At 43.1% G+C, this 17,907-nt stretch overlaps 1 protein-coding gene across 4 annotated transcripts in view; it reads left to right on the top strand.

The window, feature by feature from the left end:
* The window catches only part of BLM (BLM RecQ like helicase), an 85,861-nt gene that overhangs the window by 65,239 nt on the left and 2,715 nt on the right, over window positions 1-17,907 (top strand). For 3 of the 4 annotated variants that reach the window (XM_026510506.4, XM_057303735.1, XM_057303738.1), the window contains 6 exons: window positions 786-976; window positions 4,674-4,821; window positions 11,498-11,697; window positions 12,154-12,346; window positions 15,084-15,206; window positions 17,319-17,517. In XM_026510506.4, the coding sequence (XP_026366291.1) occupies window positions 786-976; window positions 4,674-4,821; window positions 11,498-11,697; window positions 12,154-12,346; window positions 15,084-15,206; window positions 17,319-17,517 (1,054 nt within the window). Of the gene's footprint in view, window positions 1-785; window positions 977-4,673; window positions 4,822-11,497; window positions 11,698-12,153; window positions 12,347-15,083; window positions 15,207-17,318; window positions 17,518-17,907 lie in introns of those variants that run through there. The other variant, XM_057303737.1, reaches the window with a different exon arrangement.

The raw sequence follows: 17,907 nt of genomic DNA, 5'->3' as shown, positions 1-17,907 counted from the left end.
GCTCAAAGATGGCATTGGAAGGAGTATAGCTCACCATGACCTCTAACTAGCAGTTAGTGTGGTGTTCAAATATTGCTGTGTTTCCCTTAAATTTAAAATACCCTGCCAGGGGCGCCTGGGTGGCGCAGTCATTAAGCGTCTGCCTTCAGCTCAGGGCGTGATCCCAGCGTTATGGGATCGAGCCCCACATCAGGCTCCTCTGCTATGAACCTGCTTCTTCCTCTCCCACTCCCCCTGCTTGTGTTCCCTCTCTCGCTGACTGTCTCTATCTCTGTCAAATAAATAAATTAAATCTTTAAAAAAATAAAATACCCTGCCAACACCCCTGTGAGTTCATTGCAACACCCCAGGGCTCCTTGGCCCACGGCTTTGGAACCACTGGCTTAACTGCTTTCACCCCAGATACCCAGGGAGGTGCCTGGCCCGCTGCCGTAGGTGCCTGCTGTGCCAACTTCGGATCCAGCTAAGGACATGCTTGTCTGATAAATACAGTAAATTTGATTCAAATCTTCATCATTGGGAATCATGAAGATTTGAAAAAAAATTTCAGCTACTCCTGATGACAATCTTCATTTATTCCTATAAAACTGAAAATTTGAGGAATAAACATAAATATATGGTTGGTCATAATATAGAATGATGTCGTACTGATATATAACACTATTAGTAATTTTATTTCATTTGCTACTTAAAGTTAAATGAATCTATTCTAAATATTTCTATGATATTTTCTTCTGTTTTCCTACTCTAATAAGTATTTTTACTTTGTTCTTTTCCTCTTTTAGTGGAAAAAGAAGGAAACCATCATACCAGAGAGACTCACTTCAACAATTTGTATAGTATGGTGCATTACTGTGAAAATATAACAGAATGCAGGAGAATACAGCTTTTGGCTTACTTTGGTGAAAAGGGATTTAATCCTGATTTTTGTAAGAAATACCCAGATGTTTCTTGTGATAATTGCTGTAGAACAAAGGTAAAATAAGGAAGTTTTAAATTCCTTTTAATTCAGGAAATTGCCAAGACTTTAATTTAGCAAAGTTAGATACAAGTTAGGTTACCATAAGTGGGCCCTCAGGGATTGAACTGGAGAAAGATGGCTCCCTCCCCGTAGTAATTTGGAATAGAAACATTAAATAGTAATTTTGTGGAATAGCTTTCGAATTAGAAGCCTAGAAAAAATATCCTGGACCTATCCAAAATATTGATGTTATATATGTGTACTATAAGATATTTCAGAAATATTGATCTGTAGATATCCAAAAAGTTCCAACATGGGCAGGTAGAATATTTAGATTCAATCCCAATATGTATCTGAAGTTCTCATTCTGAAGAGTTATAATAACTGGTGTACTGTGTGTTTGAATCAGGTCAATTACATTATACTATAAATTGGTTATTTAAAAACTATAAAGAATTAATGGTAATAGCCTCTAGATGAGTTTGCTATCATCTGTCCTAAAAATAACCTTGAGAATTTGTTAAATTCAATCATTAGGTACTTAATTTTACCTTTCATGGTAATTCTGTGTTTTAATGTCTCTGTGCTTTACAGTTTACAGAGCATTTTCACATTTGATACATTATTTGAAATTGTGTGCAAGGTGCTGGGGACTTAGAAGTGAACATGTTATGGGCCGGTTCATAGACTGGAGGGGGATGGACATACACGTACTCACATGATTGTAATGCCGCGTGATAAGCACAGTCACAGGTCTGCGGCACTAGTGAGTGCAGAGGGTGGGGTCTGCAGATTCCACCGCCCACGCCCTGCCCTGCGGATGTTGCTGATGAGTGTCAGTTCTTGTTTAACAGATGTATGTTGAGTGTCTGCTGTGTGGCAGGCCTGTTCTAAGAGATTGGGATGCATCACTGAACGAACTAGGAAGATCCCTGCCCTTGTGGGGTTTCCATTCTGGCCAAGGGAGGCTGAGTACCAACCATGTCAGGGCACGGGAAGCACAGCAGTGTTGGAGCCAGGAGTAGTGGGTGGGATGCAAGCTGCCGGATCAGGCGCAGTGGCCCAGGGAAGGCTTCTAACAGAGATGCAGAGCCCCAAGCAGTGGACGCTTGAAAAGGGAGTGAGCTGAGCACCTCCCTCGATGTAGGCGTTCTTGGCCCCAGGTGTGGGGGGCATGCCTGTGCATTTGATGGATAGCAAGGGAGCCCGTGTAGCTGAGCAGGGCTAAGAGTCCATTAGGGAAAGGAAATGGCAGGCCAGAGCAGCAGCTGGAGCGTGGTGTGACTTGGGGATGGCCGTTTGGCAGGGCGGATCTGTTCAGTTTGGGGTGTTTCGAGTTAGATGTATCTGTTAGATTCAGAAATTCTGAAAAGAGGCTTGTGGTACCTGCCAGTTTGGGAGTGGTTGGCATACTGATGGTATTCAGAGCCATAAGAGCAGATGAAATCTTCAGGGGTATAAGGTTATACCAAAGAGAAGAAAACCAAACCACTGAGTCCTGAGACATTAAGAGTTTAAGGAGAAGAGGAGGGACTAGAAAAGGAGACCAAGAAAGAAAATTAGCAAGGTAAGGGGAAAAGCAAAATCCATACAGAAACCATTTCAGGGAGGAGGGAGTACTCACGGCTCCAGTGCTGCCGCAAAGCCAAGTAGGGAAGGGACTGAGACGACACCACTGGATTTAGTGCGGCAGGAATCGTGGTGGCTGGGTTTGTTGGACAGTTTGAGTAGCGTGGGGCAAAACTGGAGGCGACGAATATAGAGAACTCTTTCAAGTTTTGCTTCAAGGATGATCAGAGAAATCAAACAGCAGCTGGCAGGGGAAGTGGAGTCAGGAAAAGACAGGAGAAGTAACATCTGTCTATGCTGATAGGAACGTACCGGCACAGGATGAAAAGCTGATGTGTAAGGAGAGGGGAGAACCTCTGAAGCAATGTCCTTGAATAGGCGGGGGTGGGGATCTAGTGCGCAAGTCCAGAAACTGGCCTCAGGCAGGAACCGAGAAAGTTCATCTGTAAGAGCACAAGGAAGGAGAAGACTGGGGCATTTGCTGGGGATACATGTTGTGAAGGAAGTTTGCGAAAGCTCTCTTGTGGTTGCTTCAGCTTTTTCAGTAAAGTAGCAGGCCAGGTCCTCAGCTGACAGTCAGGATAAGAGGGGATTGAAGAGAAAGGAGAAAGTAAAGTAGTCTAGTCATCTAGGACAGCGGTCAGCAGACTTTATCTTAAAGGGCCAGAGTGCATACATTAGGCCTTGTGGGCCTTGGAATCATAGGCTCTGTCACAAGTACTCAACTCTGCTCTTTTAGCCCAAAAGCAGACATAAACAAAAATTACATCGATTTTCCATGGCTGTGTTCCAATAAAATTTGATGTACGGAAACAGGTATCCAGCTCATAGGCCATGGTGTGCTAACTCCTGTTCTAGAACCGAGGAGTGCGAGACCAAGGATGTGTGATGATTACCTAGCCGTGTGAAGGGTCCACTTGAGGTTTGTGGCCATTTGTTTAAAGTGCAGACTTTCAACATGGTTGCATGTGTTTCTCCAGCCAAGATCAGCTACTGAGGTTTAGGCAGAGTGGCGAAGAGTTGGATCTAGTGTGTATCGTCAAACAACACATGGGATGAATTGCCCTAAGGGCAAAGGAGCTGAAGGTACATGAGGTAGTATTGTAATGAGGGTCTGTGGAATTTAAGCTGCGTTAAGGGATCATCGGAGGATGGGAATGAGTGGGTAGGCAGGCTCAGTGGGTTATTGGAGTCAGAATATACTAGATGGCATGAGGTGACGGTCAGAGGATGAAGGGGTTGCTGATTTTAATGAGGCCGAGGTGGTAAGTGTGACCAAGGAGTAAGCGGCTGGCATACGTGGAAGACAGGGTCCCTGGGACGGAGGAGGTCAAGATGCCAGAGGCCAAGATGGGAGGACCATCTGTCTGCTGAGTCACCATGAATTAGGCAGGAATGATGTTGGTGAGAATGATAGAACATCGTTTCATGATGGTTCTAGATAGAGCCTCAGAATTACTACCAACTGTTAGAATAAGACAAGAAACCTGTTTGTCTTGAGGTTGTGAGACTGTGGCAGAGGAACAAGGGTTAGAAGGTGAGGAGGCTGCATTGACAGAGGCCAGAAGCATGATGCTGCTTTCGAGAACAGTGGCTGGTTAGTATTGCTAGTTTGGAGATCTAGGATAGATGAAAGCAGACAGGTCATACAATAAAGGGGGCTTTAAAAAGTAGGCCGAGTTTGGAGACCAGTGAGGAGAAGGAGAAAGGGAACTGACAAGCGATCATTAAAAGGGTTGACTATGACACCAAAGCCCCAAAAGCGATCAGAACTCACAGATTTGCATGGCTGGACAGTGTTTTTGATCCTAGAAGTCACCATCCAAGTGACAGAGCACAGTTCTAGGGGGTGTGAAGGGTTTGAAAAGGAGGAAAGGATATTCCTACCCACAGCATGCTGTCGAGTAATTGAAAGACTGAGAGGTATGTCCGTAACCCAGTAATAACATAGATGTGGTAGAGTGCTAATGTTCTAGACACGAGGTTAATGTAAGAGCTTAGAAAAGAAAGAGCATTTGAAATTTGGGTTTGGATCTTGGTTTTGGTGTGGAAATGGTTTGTTACGAGACTACAGTCGTATGAGACCCTAGCAATCTAACTATCATCTTAATTACAGCAGAAGGTAATCTCTTTTTACTCATAGGATTATAAGACAAGAGATGTGACCAATGATGTAAAAAATATTGTGAGATTTGTTCAAGAACATAGTTCATCACAAGGAACAAGAAATAAAAACCATCCAGGTCCTTCTGGGAGATTTACTATGAATATGCTGGTCGACATTTTCTTGGGTAAGTTATCTGTTTTATTGTTTGAGTTATAGCAGTTAAAATTGAACATCTAAGGGCACCTGGGTGGCTCAGTCGGTTAAGCATCTGCCTTCAGCTCAGGTCATGATCCCAGGGTCCTGGGATCGAGCCCCGCATCAGGCTCCCGGCTCAGCGGGGGTCTGCTTCTCCCTCTGCCTCTGCCGCTCCCTCTGTGTGCTCCCTGGTATAGGCACACGCTCTCTTTCTCTCAAATAAATAAATATTTTAAAAAATAAAATAAAATTGAACATCTAAAGAATTCATCATAAGTACATAGAAAAAATCTCTCTTGTCTGTCTTGTAGAAATTAACGATTTCAGAATAAAGCTTTTTTGAGTAACGAACAAAAGTCAGCTTTAATGAATTATACCAATTATTTGTATAGAATTTATATGTTACTAAGGTGAGGTTTTCACATTCAGAAAAGCAAATAATAGGGCAAAATGGGTGAAGGGAATTAAGAGATACAAACTTCCATTTATAAAATGAATATGTCATGGGAATGAGAAGTACAGGATAGGGAATGTTGTCAATGACATTGTAATAATGTGACTACACCTATCATGCTTAGCGTAGCGTAATGTATAAAATCGTTGAATATTTGTGTTGTACACCTGAAACTGATAAAATATTGTATGTCAACTATACGTTAATAAAGATAATAGTAATGATAATAAATAAATACAAAGAAAATATTAAAGCATATACAATTTCATCTGAATGAGTGGGCTATAACTTGCTTTGAGAATTACCTGTTGAGTGACTTCCAGTTCCGGATGGCAGCCTGGGCAAAAGTATGTCTTCTTTTTGTTTGTTTGTTTGAGGTCCTATTAAAATAATAGGAAATAAAATGGGGATTCAGTTCACTAGGGCATAGAGAGCCAGAGAGAGACCCTCATCAGATTCAAGATTTTTCAAAGTTTTTAGGAAATGGATGGAAGCATAGTGAGAAGTGGAATGAAATACAGTGAGCCACCTGCAAAATGAATGTAAGGCGAGAGTCGTAGAAGAGGGGGGACTATCGATCAGGAAGAACTCCATTATCAGGAGGCCTCAGACTGGTCTGTAGGTCCAGGGGGTGGGAGTAAAATCAGGGGAGCCAGAAATAGGAGGGGGCAGTTAGTCTGCCCACAAAGAACTGCATCAAATACCAGCCTGGAATTGATTCTAGAACAAAAATAAACAGCCTGAGAAATAGAAAGGCAGCTGGGTTAGGAGCCAGAGCCCCTAAGTGGCATTTGGGGACCACCCAGCCCACCCACTTACCCTAAAGCAAACCTGGATATTCCCATTCAGGGGAGGAATTTGAGGGGGAAACAGATACAAAATAACAGAGGAAGGGCACCTGGGTGGCTCAGTCAGTGAAGCATCTGACTCGTGGTTTTGGCTCAGGTCATGCATGATCTCAGGGTTGTGAGATCAAGCCCCATGTGGGGCTCCACACTCAGGGGGGAGTCTGCTTGAGATTCTCTCTCCCTCTGCCCCTCCCCCTGTGTGCTCACGCTTCTCTCTTTCTCTCTCAAATAAGTAAATAAAATCTTTTAAAAAATTTTTTTTTTAAATAACAGAGGAAACCCCCCTCAAAAGTTTAACCTTTCCCTCAAGATTAGATACAACTGGGCAATCAAGAGAAACCAAGTAAGTATTTGACCCTGGGGATAGTGAGAATTTACAAAATAAGCACTAGCTTTAGGGAGATAGGAGGAGAAACGCCTAATTTAGAATCTTCACAAAGACTTAAGTTAGAATATTATGGAGAAGAAACAAAGAATGAGAAAGCGCTATTAAAAGTTTTATTTATTTATTTTTTATTTTTAAGTAATCTCTATATCCAAACTCACAATCCAAGATCAAGAGTCACAGGCTCCTCCGACTGAGCCAGCCAGGCACTCCAGGAGCTGTTAAAAATTTTAAATGATTGACAAAGTAAATTTAGTGGAAATGTTGAAAGATAAAGTCAAGAAAATTTTCTAAGACCTGAGCAAAAATGTATATGGAAAATATGAGAGAAAAAGTATAGATTAATTCTTAGGAGATGTGAAATCTGACAATTTTTGAAATAGAAAATAGAGGGAGTTATCAAATCAATGATATATGAAAATTTCCCTGAGTGAAAGAGAAAAAAACCTTCAGATTAAAATGTCCACTAAAAGCCAAAGGAGCTGCTTTATGAAATTGGGGAATACCAAGAATAAAGTGGTGTTGGGGAGGAAAAACTTCTCCATCCTGTTAGATTTAGTGGTTGGGGGCCTGTGAATTAAACTGATAAAAGACAGGATTCATCAAAATGTGACTCAAAGGGCCAATAAAATTGGGGCTTATATACCATCTTAATAGTGGAGAGGGAGGGGGGAAAGAACACTTATGGGAAAACAAATGGTTTTTTGGAAGGATAAGTGGGCCCTTAGGAGAATAGATGAGAGGGAGATAGGATAGTTTTGTGACAGTGTTTAGGAGTGGTATGCAGACTTCTCATCTCCAATGATAAGAATCAGTCGTCTTTGGTTGCTCCCAGGGAGAGAATTTATGACAATTGAGTTTTTTTGGGGGGGGTCTCTGCTTTTTTGCAGATAAGAGGTTTCAGGAACTTGGGGCGCCTGGGTGGCACAGTGGTTAAGCATCTGCCTTCGGCTCAGGGCGTGATCCCAGCGTTATGGGATCGAGCCCCACATCAGGCTCTTCCGCTATGGGCCTGCTTCTTTCTCTCCCACTCCCCCTGCTTGTGTTCCCTCTCTCGCTGGCTGTCTCTATCTCTGTCGAATAAATAAATAAAATCTTTAAAGAAAAAAAAAAAGGTTTCAGGAACTCAAATGCCTTCTGCTCAAAATAATTTTTATGCCACAGTGGCATATTCTGGACCCCTTCAGAGATAATCCTGAAAACTTTGGAAAGAAAGAAACCAAAGCCAGTCTGGTGATCAATATCAGCTACCCTAGAGGCTAGAGGGCAAAGAAAGTGAGTGCACTCATTCTGATATCATAAGCAGGGGAGCTGACCCATGGGTCCGGGGAGAAGAAAGTCCAGGTCCACAGCTATGCCGCGGGTCCAGTAAGTAGTCTGTGCAAATTGTGACAAAGTCAAGAAAAATAGGTCCCAAGCAATATGAGAAGGAATAAGAAATGACATTTTTTGATGATAGTAACGAATGCAAATGTTAACTCTCAACAGAAGGAGGAAGACCTTTAGAAATTCCATGGGAAAGATTATACAAAGAGAGCCAAGGTCAAATGTAAAACAAAGGAAATTGTTAACGATTTTGAGTAATTGATAAGATGTACAAAAAGCAATCCGGTTGTCTGGGTGCAGTAGACATTCTCCTGGGGGTTGCACAGCAGTCAGGACCTTCTAAGTAGGGAAGGACACTTGTCATAAACGCTGCTGATGAGCTGCAACAGAGTCAACGTATAGACTGAAATATGTTTAGAGAACTGGACAAAATGTGTTAACCTTGATGATGTAAAAATAAGAGTACAATAAACAAAAAAAGGGGAGTACTCGGAAGGCTTGGGGTGCTAATAACCTCCTATGTAGAAGGTAGAGAGAGTAGCCAGAAGTTCTGTCTAAAGTTACAAAACAGGGGCACCTGGGTGGAGCGTCTGCCTTTGGCTCAGGTCGTGATCTCAGGGTCCTGGGATCGAGCCCCACATCGGGCTCCTTGCTCTGCAGGGAGCCTACTTCTCCCTCTGCCTGCCGTTCCCCCTACTTGTGCACTCTCTCTCTCTCTGTGTGTCAAATAAATAAAATCTAAAAAAATAAAACTAAAGTTACAAAATAATCAATAGATGAGCCGATGTTATGTAACTAGCCAGATTTGGGGCAAGGCGAAGTGTAGAGAGTAGTCTAAATGAGATGAAGCCTCATCTTTCACAGTGGGGGGTCAGTAGGTAATCGTCAGGTAGTGGCTCTTGGCTAGTGCAATAGCAGCAAGGGTTTGGGTTCCTTGTGGAGGTGGCCACCAGAAGAGCTGAAAACAAAAGCTTTTTAAAACAGGACTGCCTCGGGTGCCTGAGTGGCTCAGTCAGTTAGGCATCCGACTCTTTGGTTTCCATTCAGGTCATGATCTCAGGGTTCTGAGATGGGCTCGTGAGTCTGCTTGGGATTCTTTCCTTCTTCCTCCCCCTACCCTTAGCCTATGCTTGCATGCACGTGCTTGCATGCGCGCATGCTCTCTCTCTCAAATAAATAAATAAAATCTTAAAATGACTGCCTTGGGGCGTCTGACTGGCTCAGTAGGAAGAACACAACTCTTGTTCTCAGGGTCATGAGTTTAAGGCCCACGTTGGGGGTAGAGATTACTAAAAATTAAAATTGAAAAAAAGCAAACAAACAAATGTGATTGCTTTCCAGAAGAGAGGAGGATGGGGGAGAGAAGGATGGGACAGAGGAATGTTGCTTTTCATCCTGAACCTTTCTGTATACTATATTGTATTTTTTCCATGTACATGCCTCACTTTAGTTTTCAAAAACTAATGATGCACTGTGTGGTGACTAACATATCATAATAAATAAAAAATAAATTAATTAAATAAAATAAAATAGATAAAGCAATTAATAGGTGCATTTGTTTTTTAAAACATTAATAGCCTAGATTGGCATAGGAATATGGTTTACTCAGTAGGTTCCTCAACTGTTCCTTCTGGATCTGCTCTTTCCTCCCAGACAAAAGCAACTTTTAGTGCTGGTCTTCCCTTTCTGGATTCTTTTTTGTTGTTGTTTTAAGTTTTTATTTATTTTTTAGAGAGCACAAGCAGAGGGAGGGAGCAGCAGACTCCCCGCTGAACAAGGAGCCCAATGCGGGGCTCAATCCCAGGACCCCGGGATCATGACCTGAGCCAAAGGCAGATGCTTAACTGACTGAGCCACCCAGGCACCCCTCCCCCCTTTCTGGACTCTTGCCTTTGAGTTTGGATCTCTTTTGGGGGTCAGGAGGAACAAGGGGTTGCAGATAAAATCATGTATTATAAGAGTGATACGTGATCCCTCCACATTGCAGTATGTAGAAAATACAAGTAACTCCAGAAAAAACTGCTAATATTTTAATGTGTATTTGTTCACAGTCAACATATTTATCATATTGTACATATAATTTCTATCATTTCTATATAATAAAATATAAGCATTTCTGAGTTTTTTTATTCTAAAGTAGTTTTTAGTAATTTGTATTTTATCATTTTGATGAGATGTATTTGAGTAGTCTTATTTAAGGACATATTTTTCTATTATATGTAACGATGTGATAAATGGCCTTTTATTTATTTATTTATTTTTCAAATAGAAAGTACATCTTTTTTTTTTTTTTAAGATTTTATTTATTTATTTGACAGAGAGAGAGACAGCCAGCGAGAGAGGGAACACAAGCAGGGGGAGTGGGAGAGGAAGAAGCAGGCTTCCAGCAGAGCAGGGAGCCCGATGTGGGGCTCGATCCCAGAACTCCGGGATCATGCCCTGAGCCGAAGGCGATCGCTTAATGACTGAGCCACCCAGGCGCCCCATAAATGGCCTTTTAAATACACCTTCAGCTGCATCTCTGATTGCACCTTTCATGTAGATTCCTAGAAAGATTGCTAAATCAAACATCTTTCTGACATATTGTTTCTCATTAGCTCTTTCATGTTTTTAAGAAAATTGTGTTTCAGCTTTTTTTTTTAAGTTTATTTATTTATTTATTTTAGTAATCTCTACAACCAGTGTGGGGCTCAAACTCACAACCAGCCCCCCCCCCGACTTTTTTTTTTTACGTTTATTTATTTTTCCCGCTTTCTTAGTTATCCCCAGCACTAGGGCTAGTCCTGTAATGTGATGTTTCAGGGATACAAACCACTTGAAGGAAGAAAAACTTGAATCATGGGGCATGTATGACCAGAAGCCATCTGACATAATAATGTAATTCTTTGGAACTCTTAAAATAGAACTAAAGCTTTACAAAGTAACTGTTAATTCTGATTATAAGCACCCTCACAAGACCTCTTAAGTAGATTGCTATAATAAAGTTGGCTTACAATGAAGACATTAGTAATTACAGCAGATTGGATATGAGACCAAAGGTCCAGCCCAGTGTGGTGCTCTCAGCCAGTAGGAGGAGTAGGGAAGGATGCAGTCTCCTGGAGTGGTGTGTTTTTGTCTTACAGGCTATAAAGGCTTCCTCCGTGAGGGTCACAGAAAGTATAGGCTTAAATAATTGGACAGCACACAAGTAGTGCTTCCAGTACCAGACCAGAGATAGTATTTGTGAAAATAGTCGTCCAAAATTTTTTGTGACTAGATCAGTAATGCACAGTTATCCTAATGTAGCACGGTGATGCGAAGTCCTTAAAGTTTATGTAAACTCTCTCTCTGATTTCTTTGCTCTGATGTAATTTTATAAGTTTTAAGTGCAGCGTCCTAAAGTGATAAGCTTTATTTTGCTGCTGTTTTTGGTCAATGCATGTTATAAAAAGATGAGGAAAAGTACAGATAACCATAGAAATTCTAGTGTTCTACTCAAATATTCTCATTTTATGGAAATGGGTGTCTGTTTTTTGCCATGGGCTTTCCTGTGGAACAGATTATCTATTCCATTTATCCAGACCTGTCCATAAATGACTTTTGCAGCCTCTCCTACTAGAGGCTTCTGACGTACCTACGTTCACTAACCTAACTCTTTTGGCCTTCTTACCAGGGAGTAAGAGCGCAAAAATTCAGTCGGGAATATTTGGAAAGGGATCTACTTATTCACGACACAATGCTGAAAGACTTTTTAAAAAATTGATACTTGACAAGATTTTGGATGAAGACTTATATATCAATGCCAATGACCAACCCATTGCCTATGTGATGCCAGGAAATAAAGCCCAAACTGTACTAAGTGGGCATTTAAAGGTATGATATTTTAAATGTTTATTTTATTTAATTATCTTATAGTGAGTGGGCAAAGATATATTACTGCAAATTAGAGGGTCTTCTCCAAAGCTTATGGATACTGAATTTATATATACTGTCCTATATGAACGTATTCTGTTTCTCTTAATTTGGAAAGAGATCTTAAAATCGAACCCAAGTAATGTAGTACCTGTCAAAGTGAATTCAGTCGGGTCGTCCGGTCTCTGAATCCTCAACATGCATTAGGTAAACACTTATCAAGAAGCCATTCTGTGCCAGGCACTGGAGATATAAAGAGAGGAATGCACAGCCCCTGTTCCCGAGGGGCTTGCTGTAGGTGCTTGGCGTAACAGAAATACAAAACACTCACACACACACAGTTAAGAATTAAATGAAGACTGTATTTGGATACAAGTGCGTGGGTACCCACTCCTGTGATCATTTTCTCTCACAAAGGTAGACTTTATGGAGACGGAAAATTCCACCAGTGTGAAAAAACAGAAAGCTTTAGTGGCAAAGATATCTCAGAGGGAAGAGGTGGTGAAGAAGTGTCTTGGAGAACTGACAGAAGTCTGTAAATCTCTGGGAAAAGTTTTTGGTGTCCACTACTTTAATATTTTTAATACCGTCACTCTCAAGAAGCTTGCAGGTAGGCATGGGTGGAGATAATGCTAAGTGAAATAAGTCAAGCAGAGAAAGACAATTATCTATGGAACATAAGAACTAGGAAGATCGGTAGGGGAAGAAAGGGGGGTAATCAGAAGGGGGAATGAAACATGAGAGACTATGGACTCTGAGAAACAAACTGAGGGCCTCAGAGGGGAGGGGGGTGGGGGAAGGGGATAGACCGGTGATGGGTAGTAAGGAGGGCACGTATTGCATGGTGCACTGGGTGTTATACGCAACTAATGAATCATGGAACATTACATCAGAAACCAGGGATGTACTGTATGGTGACTAACATAATATAATAAAAAAACATTAAAAAATAATAAGATATAGATAGTACTGTGTTATTCGGACACACAGTATAATTTTAATTTTATACTCCTCCCTCTAATACTGGATGTTAGGATGTGGGTAATTGTGATCTCTAATACCAGCTGTCATTCACTGATTTTGTCTTTATTATCTGCCTGTTTTATGATGTTTGGCTATGTTAAGTACAAATGTCTTTGCAATGAGGAACTACTTTCCTTATGAAAAGATGTTATGCTTCTTGCTTCTTTGAACCCAAATCCAGCACACTGCTTATCTTGAGTTAAAAAATACGTGCTGACCTGAACTATTTCCATAGCTTCTGAGAGCTCAACCCAGAATCCTAATAGGAAAGCCCCTGGAAAATAAAATAAGTCCCTCACATAGTTGACTGATTAGTGTGCACATTACCTTCTGCATTCTTTCTTCATAAAATCTCGTGATCCACACCTCGTCTCTGTTCCACTTCCATTCCTCCCGCCCTAGGTCATCACAGCGTCTCATCAACTCTGGGATGCTGTCTGTTTTCAGACACTGCTATTTTGTGGACTATTAAGAAAGAAAAAATTTTGCTGATTAAACAGTGACACAGTGCTTTTATGAAGAGAATTGTTTCTGACTTATTTAAATACAGATTTTTGTATATAACTCTGTGCATATGTGAAAATTGCATAAAATCAAAGCAAGTTGATTTGGGTACTTATAGAAATTCATTGGGAGTCACTTTTGGACTTGGCTGGCTGTGTCTTTCCCTCATGTCGTTGAGAATGTTAGTGACACAGCCTTTTTAGTGCAGTCCACTCTTTTCCCTGGCATTGTAATCAAACCCCACGTCAGCCGTTCTGACTTGATGCTGGTGTTTCCCTGATGATGCCAGAAAGCAGGAGGCCACGCATCTCTAGGGGACACAAATGTAATGCTGTCCCATCAGCTCTAGGCGTCCTTTTTGGGTCCCATTGGTTGTGGCTCACAAGAAGTTTCGGAACTGCGGCTTCTTCCTCAAAGGCAGGTGTCTGCTTTATTCGTGCCACATCTATTCCCCATGACCCTACGCTTTTCTGCATCACGGTCACTGTCCAGCACTCTCACAGTCTCATCTTCTGACGAACATTTCGTGTGGCAGTTAAACTCCCACCAGCGTGGCTGTTACACTGCCGACGTGCCTGCAGCATGGACGGCCGCGACTAGGCCTCACACACACAAGTGGTGGTGGCCGTTAGGCCAGCAGCACCTGTCAGGCGCATCTTGACCTCAGGAATGGCAGTGTAGAAAAAGTGTGTTTCTTAGAATCAATGAAATACAGCGTTTTGTTCCTAGGTGATTAGTGAGTTCCTTGCCTGGTCTCTAACTCCAGATATGAACAGGAGACACATTTTAATCTTCCACAAAGTCCACTAAAACTCCAGCAGCTTTCTCGAAGAGAGAGAGATTTCTGCTTGCGTTTCCAACTTCGTCTCCCATTAACCCCATAAACCCGCCGGTCTGTCCCACAGGTTTGTCCCTTTTCCTCTAAACATAGAAATGATGCGAAAATCACAGGTTTGAGACCTGCCCTTTCTTTGCTCAAATAGTAGGAATTATCACTTCCTCACTCCTCAGAGCCACAGCATCAAAAATCCTCCAGACCCAGCCTCTGAAATGTATCTGGATCTCTCTGTTCCGTCCAAGTCCGCTGCCACGTTGTAGTTCATGGCATCCTTGCCTGCTCCCACAGGGGTTCCCACCAGGCTCCCAGTCTCCTCTCTCCCTGACAGTTCATTTTCCAGGCGGCAGCCAGAGCGATCTTTCAAATGACTAGCTTGTCTGGCTACAAGACTGATGGGCCGTCTGTATGCAGAGGACTCTTAATGGCCCACTTGTTCAAGTCCCAATACTTGTTACACCCCACATGCGGAGAGACTGGAGGAAGCACGGGTCTGGGTCAGGGGCGGAGTAAGAATTCAATTATGGCCTATGGAAGAGGATAGCCATGTCTGGAGTGCCGGGGAGCAGTTGGAGCTGGAAATACAAATGCGGGCATTCTCTGAAAACAGGGAGCATCAGTGTGGCAGATAGACAAGTCTTTGTTGTGAGAACAGCAGGCGAGAGAAAAGTCTGGTTAAACTCTGAGACAAGTTGCACAGGTACCCACCTCTGGTCGCCCCCACCCCCGCGCCCTTCGGTGTCTGCCCCCCTCTGCCCTGACTTACGCGCCTCTGCTGCTGGAATTGCCGGATGGGCTCCTGTCCTCAGGGCCTGTCGGCCGCCTCTGCCGGCACTAACTGCCTTTCAGAAAATTGGCCCGGGTGCTTGGTGCCCTGCAGTCAGCTGGCACCTCACAGGCATGGGCTGAATGAGTGAATGAGCATGAATTCAGTGGGTTTTCTATGGGTGGTAATTTAAATTCCTAATTTTATGCCCCTGCACAGAATCTTTATCTTCTGATCCTGAGGTTTTGCTTCAAATTGATGGTGTTACTGAAGATAAACTGGAAAAATACGGTGCAGAAGTGATTCCAATATTACAGAAATACTCCGAGTGGACATTGCCAGGTTCGGTATACAGCTAACTCTGTTTTCTAAAGGCCCGTTTTAATGTTGAGCAATGCATCTCACTGGATTAGAATTTTGTGGTTTCTGGGTTGTGTTAATGCTTCCTCCACCTTGTCACACTGACATTCAAGTGCAGAGCAGCCCCGGTGCTGTGCCAGGCACCTCTTAGAGGACACTGGTGCTTAGCCCCCCCCCACCCCCAGGAATGCCAGTTACTGGACCTGCTAGTAGGACCCAGAGAAGGACCTTTGGGCCCAGGAGTTAGAGTTCTGTTAAGGCAAGTGCCCAAGGAATCCCATGTAGACTCTGGTATCCTTGGCAGACTACAAATAACCTCTTTGTGCTTGGTTTCCTTATCTGCGGGAGGAACATGTTATCTGACAAGCATGTCTAAAGATAAAATTTAACAGTGGAGTTTAAATGTTTTGGGAAAATGAATGTGCAATTGGAATGCTAGATAATCATCGTTATCAGAAAGAATCTGCCCAAGGGAGCACATTAGCAGACAGTCCCAAGGGTTACAGTGGGCCCATCATGTAGCCCCTCCTTGTGAACCTCATCACTGAGCTGTAGTCAGCGGTAACTTTGAGAAGATGGAGACAGAGAAAGATCTTGGAGGAGATGCGAGGTCCCCTGCCCTCCTCCCGCATATTGCCATGCGGTAAGACGCAGCAGACAAGCCAAGTTCAGTGTGTCTCCTGTTTCTGTAACAAAGGGCAGGGGTGTCTTTCCAAGGCCGATGGGAAAGGTAAGCAGAATGAGGAATGAGTGAGCATTTCTTTCAAGTTCTGCCCCTCCTTCTCCGTTTTTTACCCATTAACAAAATGCTGACAAGTAGGGTGTTTATAAATTCCTCTGAGTGGTAATTATTCCATTAAGATCCTTGCTGTGAATATCGGTAGGAACTTCACATTTGTTCAGTGCAGTAACTTGTTTGGAAGAGGGTTCTTGCCCACATAAGACGGGCTGCTCTGTGGAAACTGCGCAGTGTGGTGACAATCGCTCCCACTTACTGAGGGACAGTCGCCGTGCCAAGAGCTTTGCCTGTTTTGTATCATTCAGTCCTCACAACACCCCATTTCACAGCCTTTTTATTTCCAAGGCCCACAGCTAGGATGACGGGATGACAGCTTTGCCCGAGCTGCACGGCCTCCCCGTGTGAACCAGTGTGGGACAGACGAGGAGTCCCATGGATTAGGACCCTTCCTGCCAGGCAATAGGGGAGCCCGAGGGGGAGCCAGACCAGCCCAGAAATGCCTTCCTTCGGAGAATGGAGCTGGGATCCCCGTTACCCATAGGGAGGTTTCGGGCTTTTCAGGTGCCTTAGGATGCCAGTGCTTACGGAAATTACCACCTTCTTTGCAAACTAGTGCTTTCATACCGACCCATTTCCTGCATATACAGTATGTGAATGTTCACAACCATAACGTGAGGAAGTGTTTTTTGTCTTTGAAGAGCGTAATAGGGTCTAGGGTTTTCTGGCACGCATTTACTACTGCACGCATTTATTACTATTGCTCAGAGATGAGGTGCGGCGCATAGTTTGTTATGTTTCTCTTATATTGGGCTTTTTTTTCAGCATGTGTTAAATGGTAAATAAAATTGTCTTTTATATAGCACTTTATGCTTTTCAAAGAGCTTAGCAGGGTTAACTGCCCAAACAATAACAGGGACACAGGCCATGCGCAACAGAGCATGAGCTAAACCTGAAGTCTCTAGTTAAGTTAAAGAGTTTCACAAATTTCTGGGGCGCCCAGCTGGCTCAGGTGGTGGAACACGTGACTCTTGGTCTCAGGATTGTGAGTTCAAGCCCCACATTGGGCATAGAGCTTACTTTAAAAAAAAAAGAGAGAGCAAGAGTATCACAGGTTTCTTTAATAAATTCTGATCTCCCTTACTTTAAAAGTAAATTTCCATTGAGGACTTTGGGGCTCTGACGTAAAAAAATATTCCATTCTTGTGGAATTGTTGAACCCGTGTGGCCGGAGGCCTCTGGGAAAGCAGCTAGGTGTCAGCCCAACTGCACGGCTGATGGTGTTCCTCCACATGGGTGCTCCCAGCGCCTGAGCCGGCACAGCATCAGGGACAAACGTCCACACTGTTCATTTGTAGCTGCCGACGGTTCCCCGCGGAGAAGCCCAGGCAGCAGCAGAGCCACCAGAAGCGCCCCCGAGGAGTTTGATGAGGAAACACCCGTAGCTTCTCACTACTTTGCAAATAAAACCAAAAACGAAAGAAAGAGGAAAAGGATGTCAGCCTCCCAAAGGCCTAAGAGGAGGAGAACCAGCTTTGGAGGCTCCAAGACAAAAGGGTAGGTCCTGCCCCACGGGCAGCGGGCGGTGGGTGCACGGGGAGGAGAGTACAGCAGCGCAACGGCCCGGCTCGCTTTGAAGCGTTTATTAAAATAGGCCATTGTTAAATGTTGCCTCTCTAGTTAATGGAGTGATGATTAAGACTGAATCCAAAACAGAAACATTTGTTTCAGATTTTTAAAATCTCTACTTCTAAGTTGATTATCAGTCAAGTTTTCTACTTTGCCAACATGTCTCCGGTTTTGACATTACCTTTGAAAAAAAAATTTTTTTTCTTTACAATTGCTTTTCTTGAGGGACTTTTCCACCTAAAATGTTATAAATCCTATACTAGCTGTGAGTAAACACAGGGTTTTGTTTCCCCATCGTTCTCGCCATCAGTACCTGCT

The sequence above is a fragment of the Ursus arctos genome, unplaced genomic scaffold (assembly GCF_023065955.2).
Source record: "Ursus arctos isolate Adak ecotype North America unplaced genomic scaffold, UrsArc2.0 scaffold_28, whole genome shotgun sequence".
Taxonomy (NCBI): Eukaryota; Metazoa; Chordata; class Mammalia; order Carnivora; family Ursidae; genus Ursus; species Ursus arctos.
Note: the sequence above shows the minus strand (reverse complement) of the source record. Positions and strands in the feature narration are given on the sequence as shown.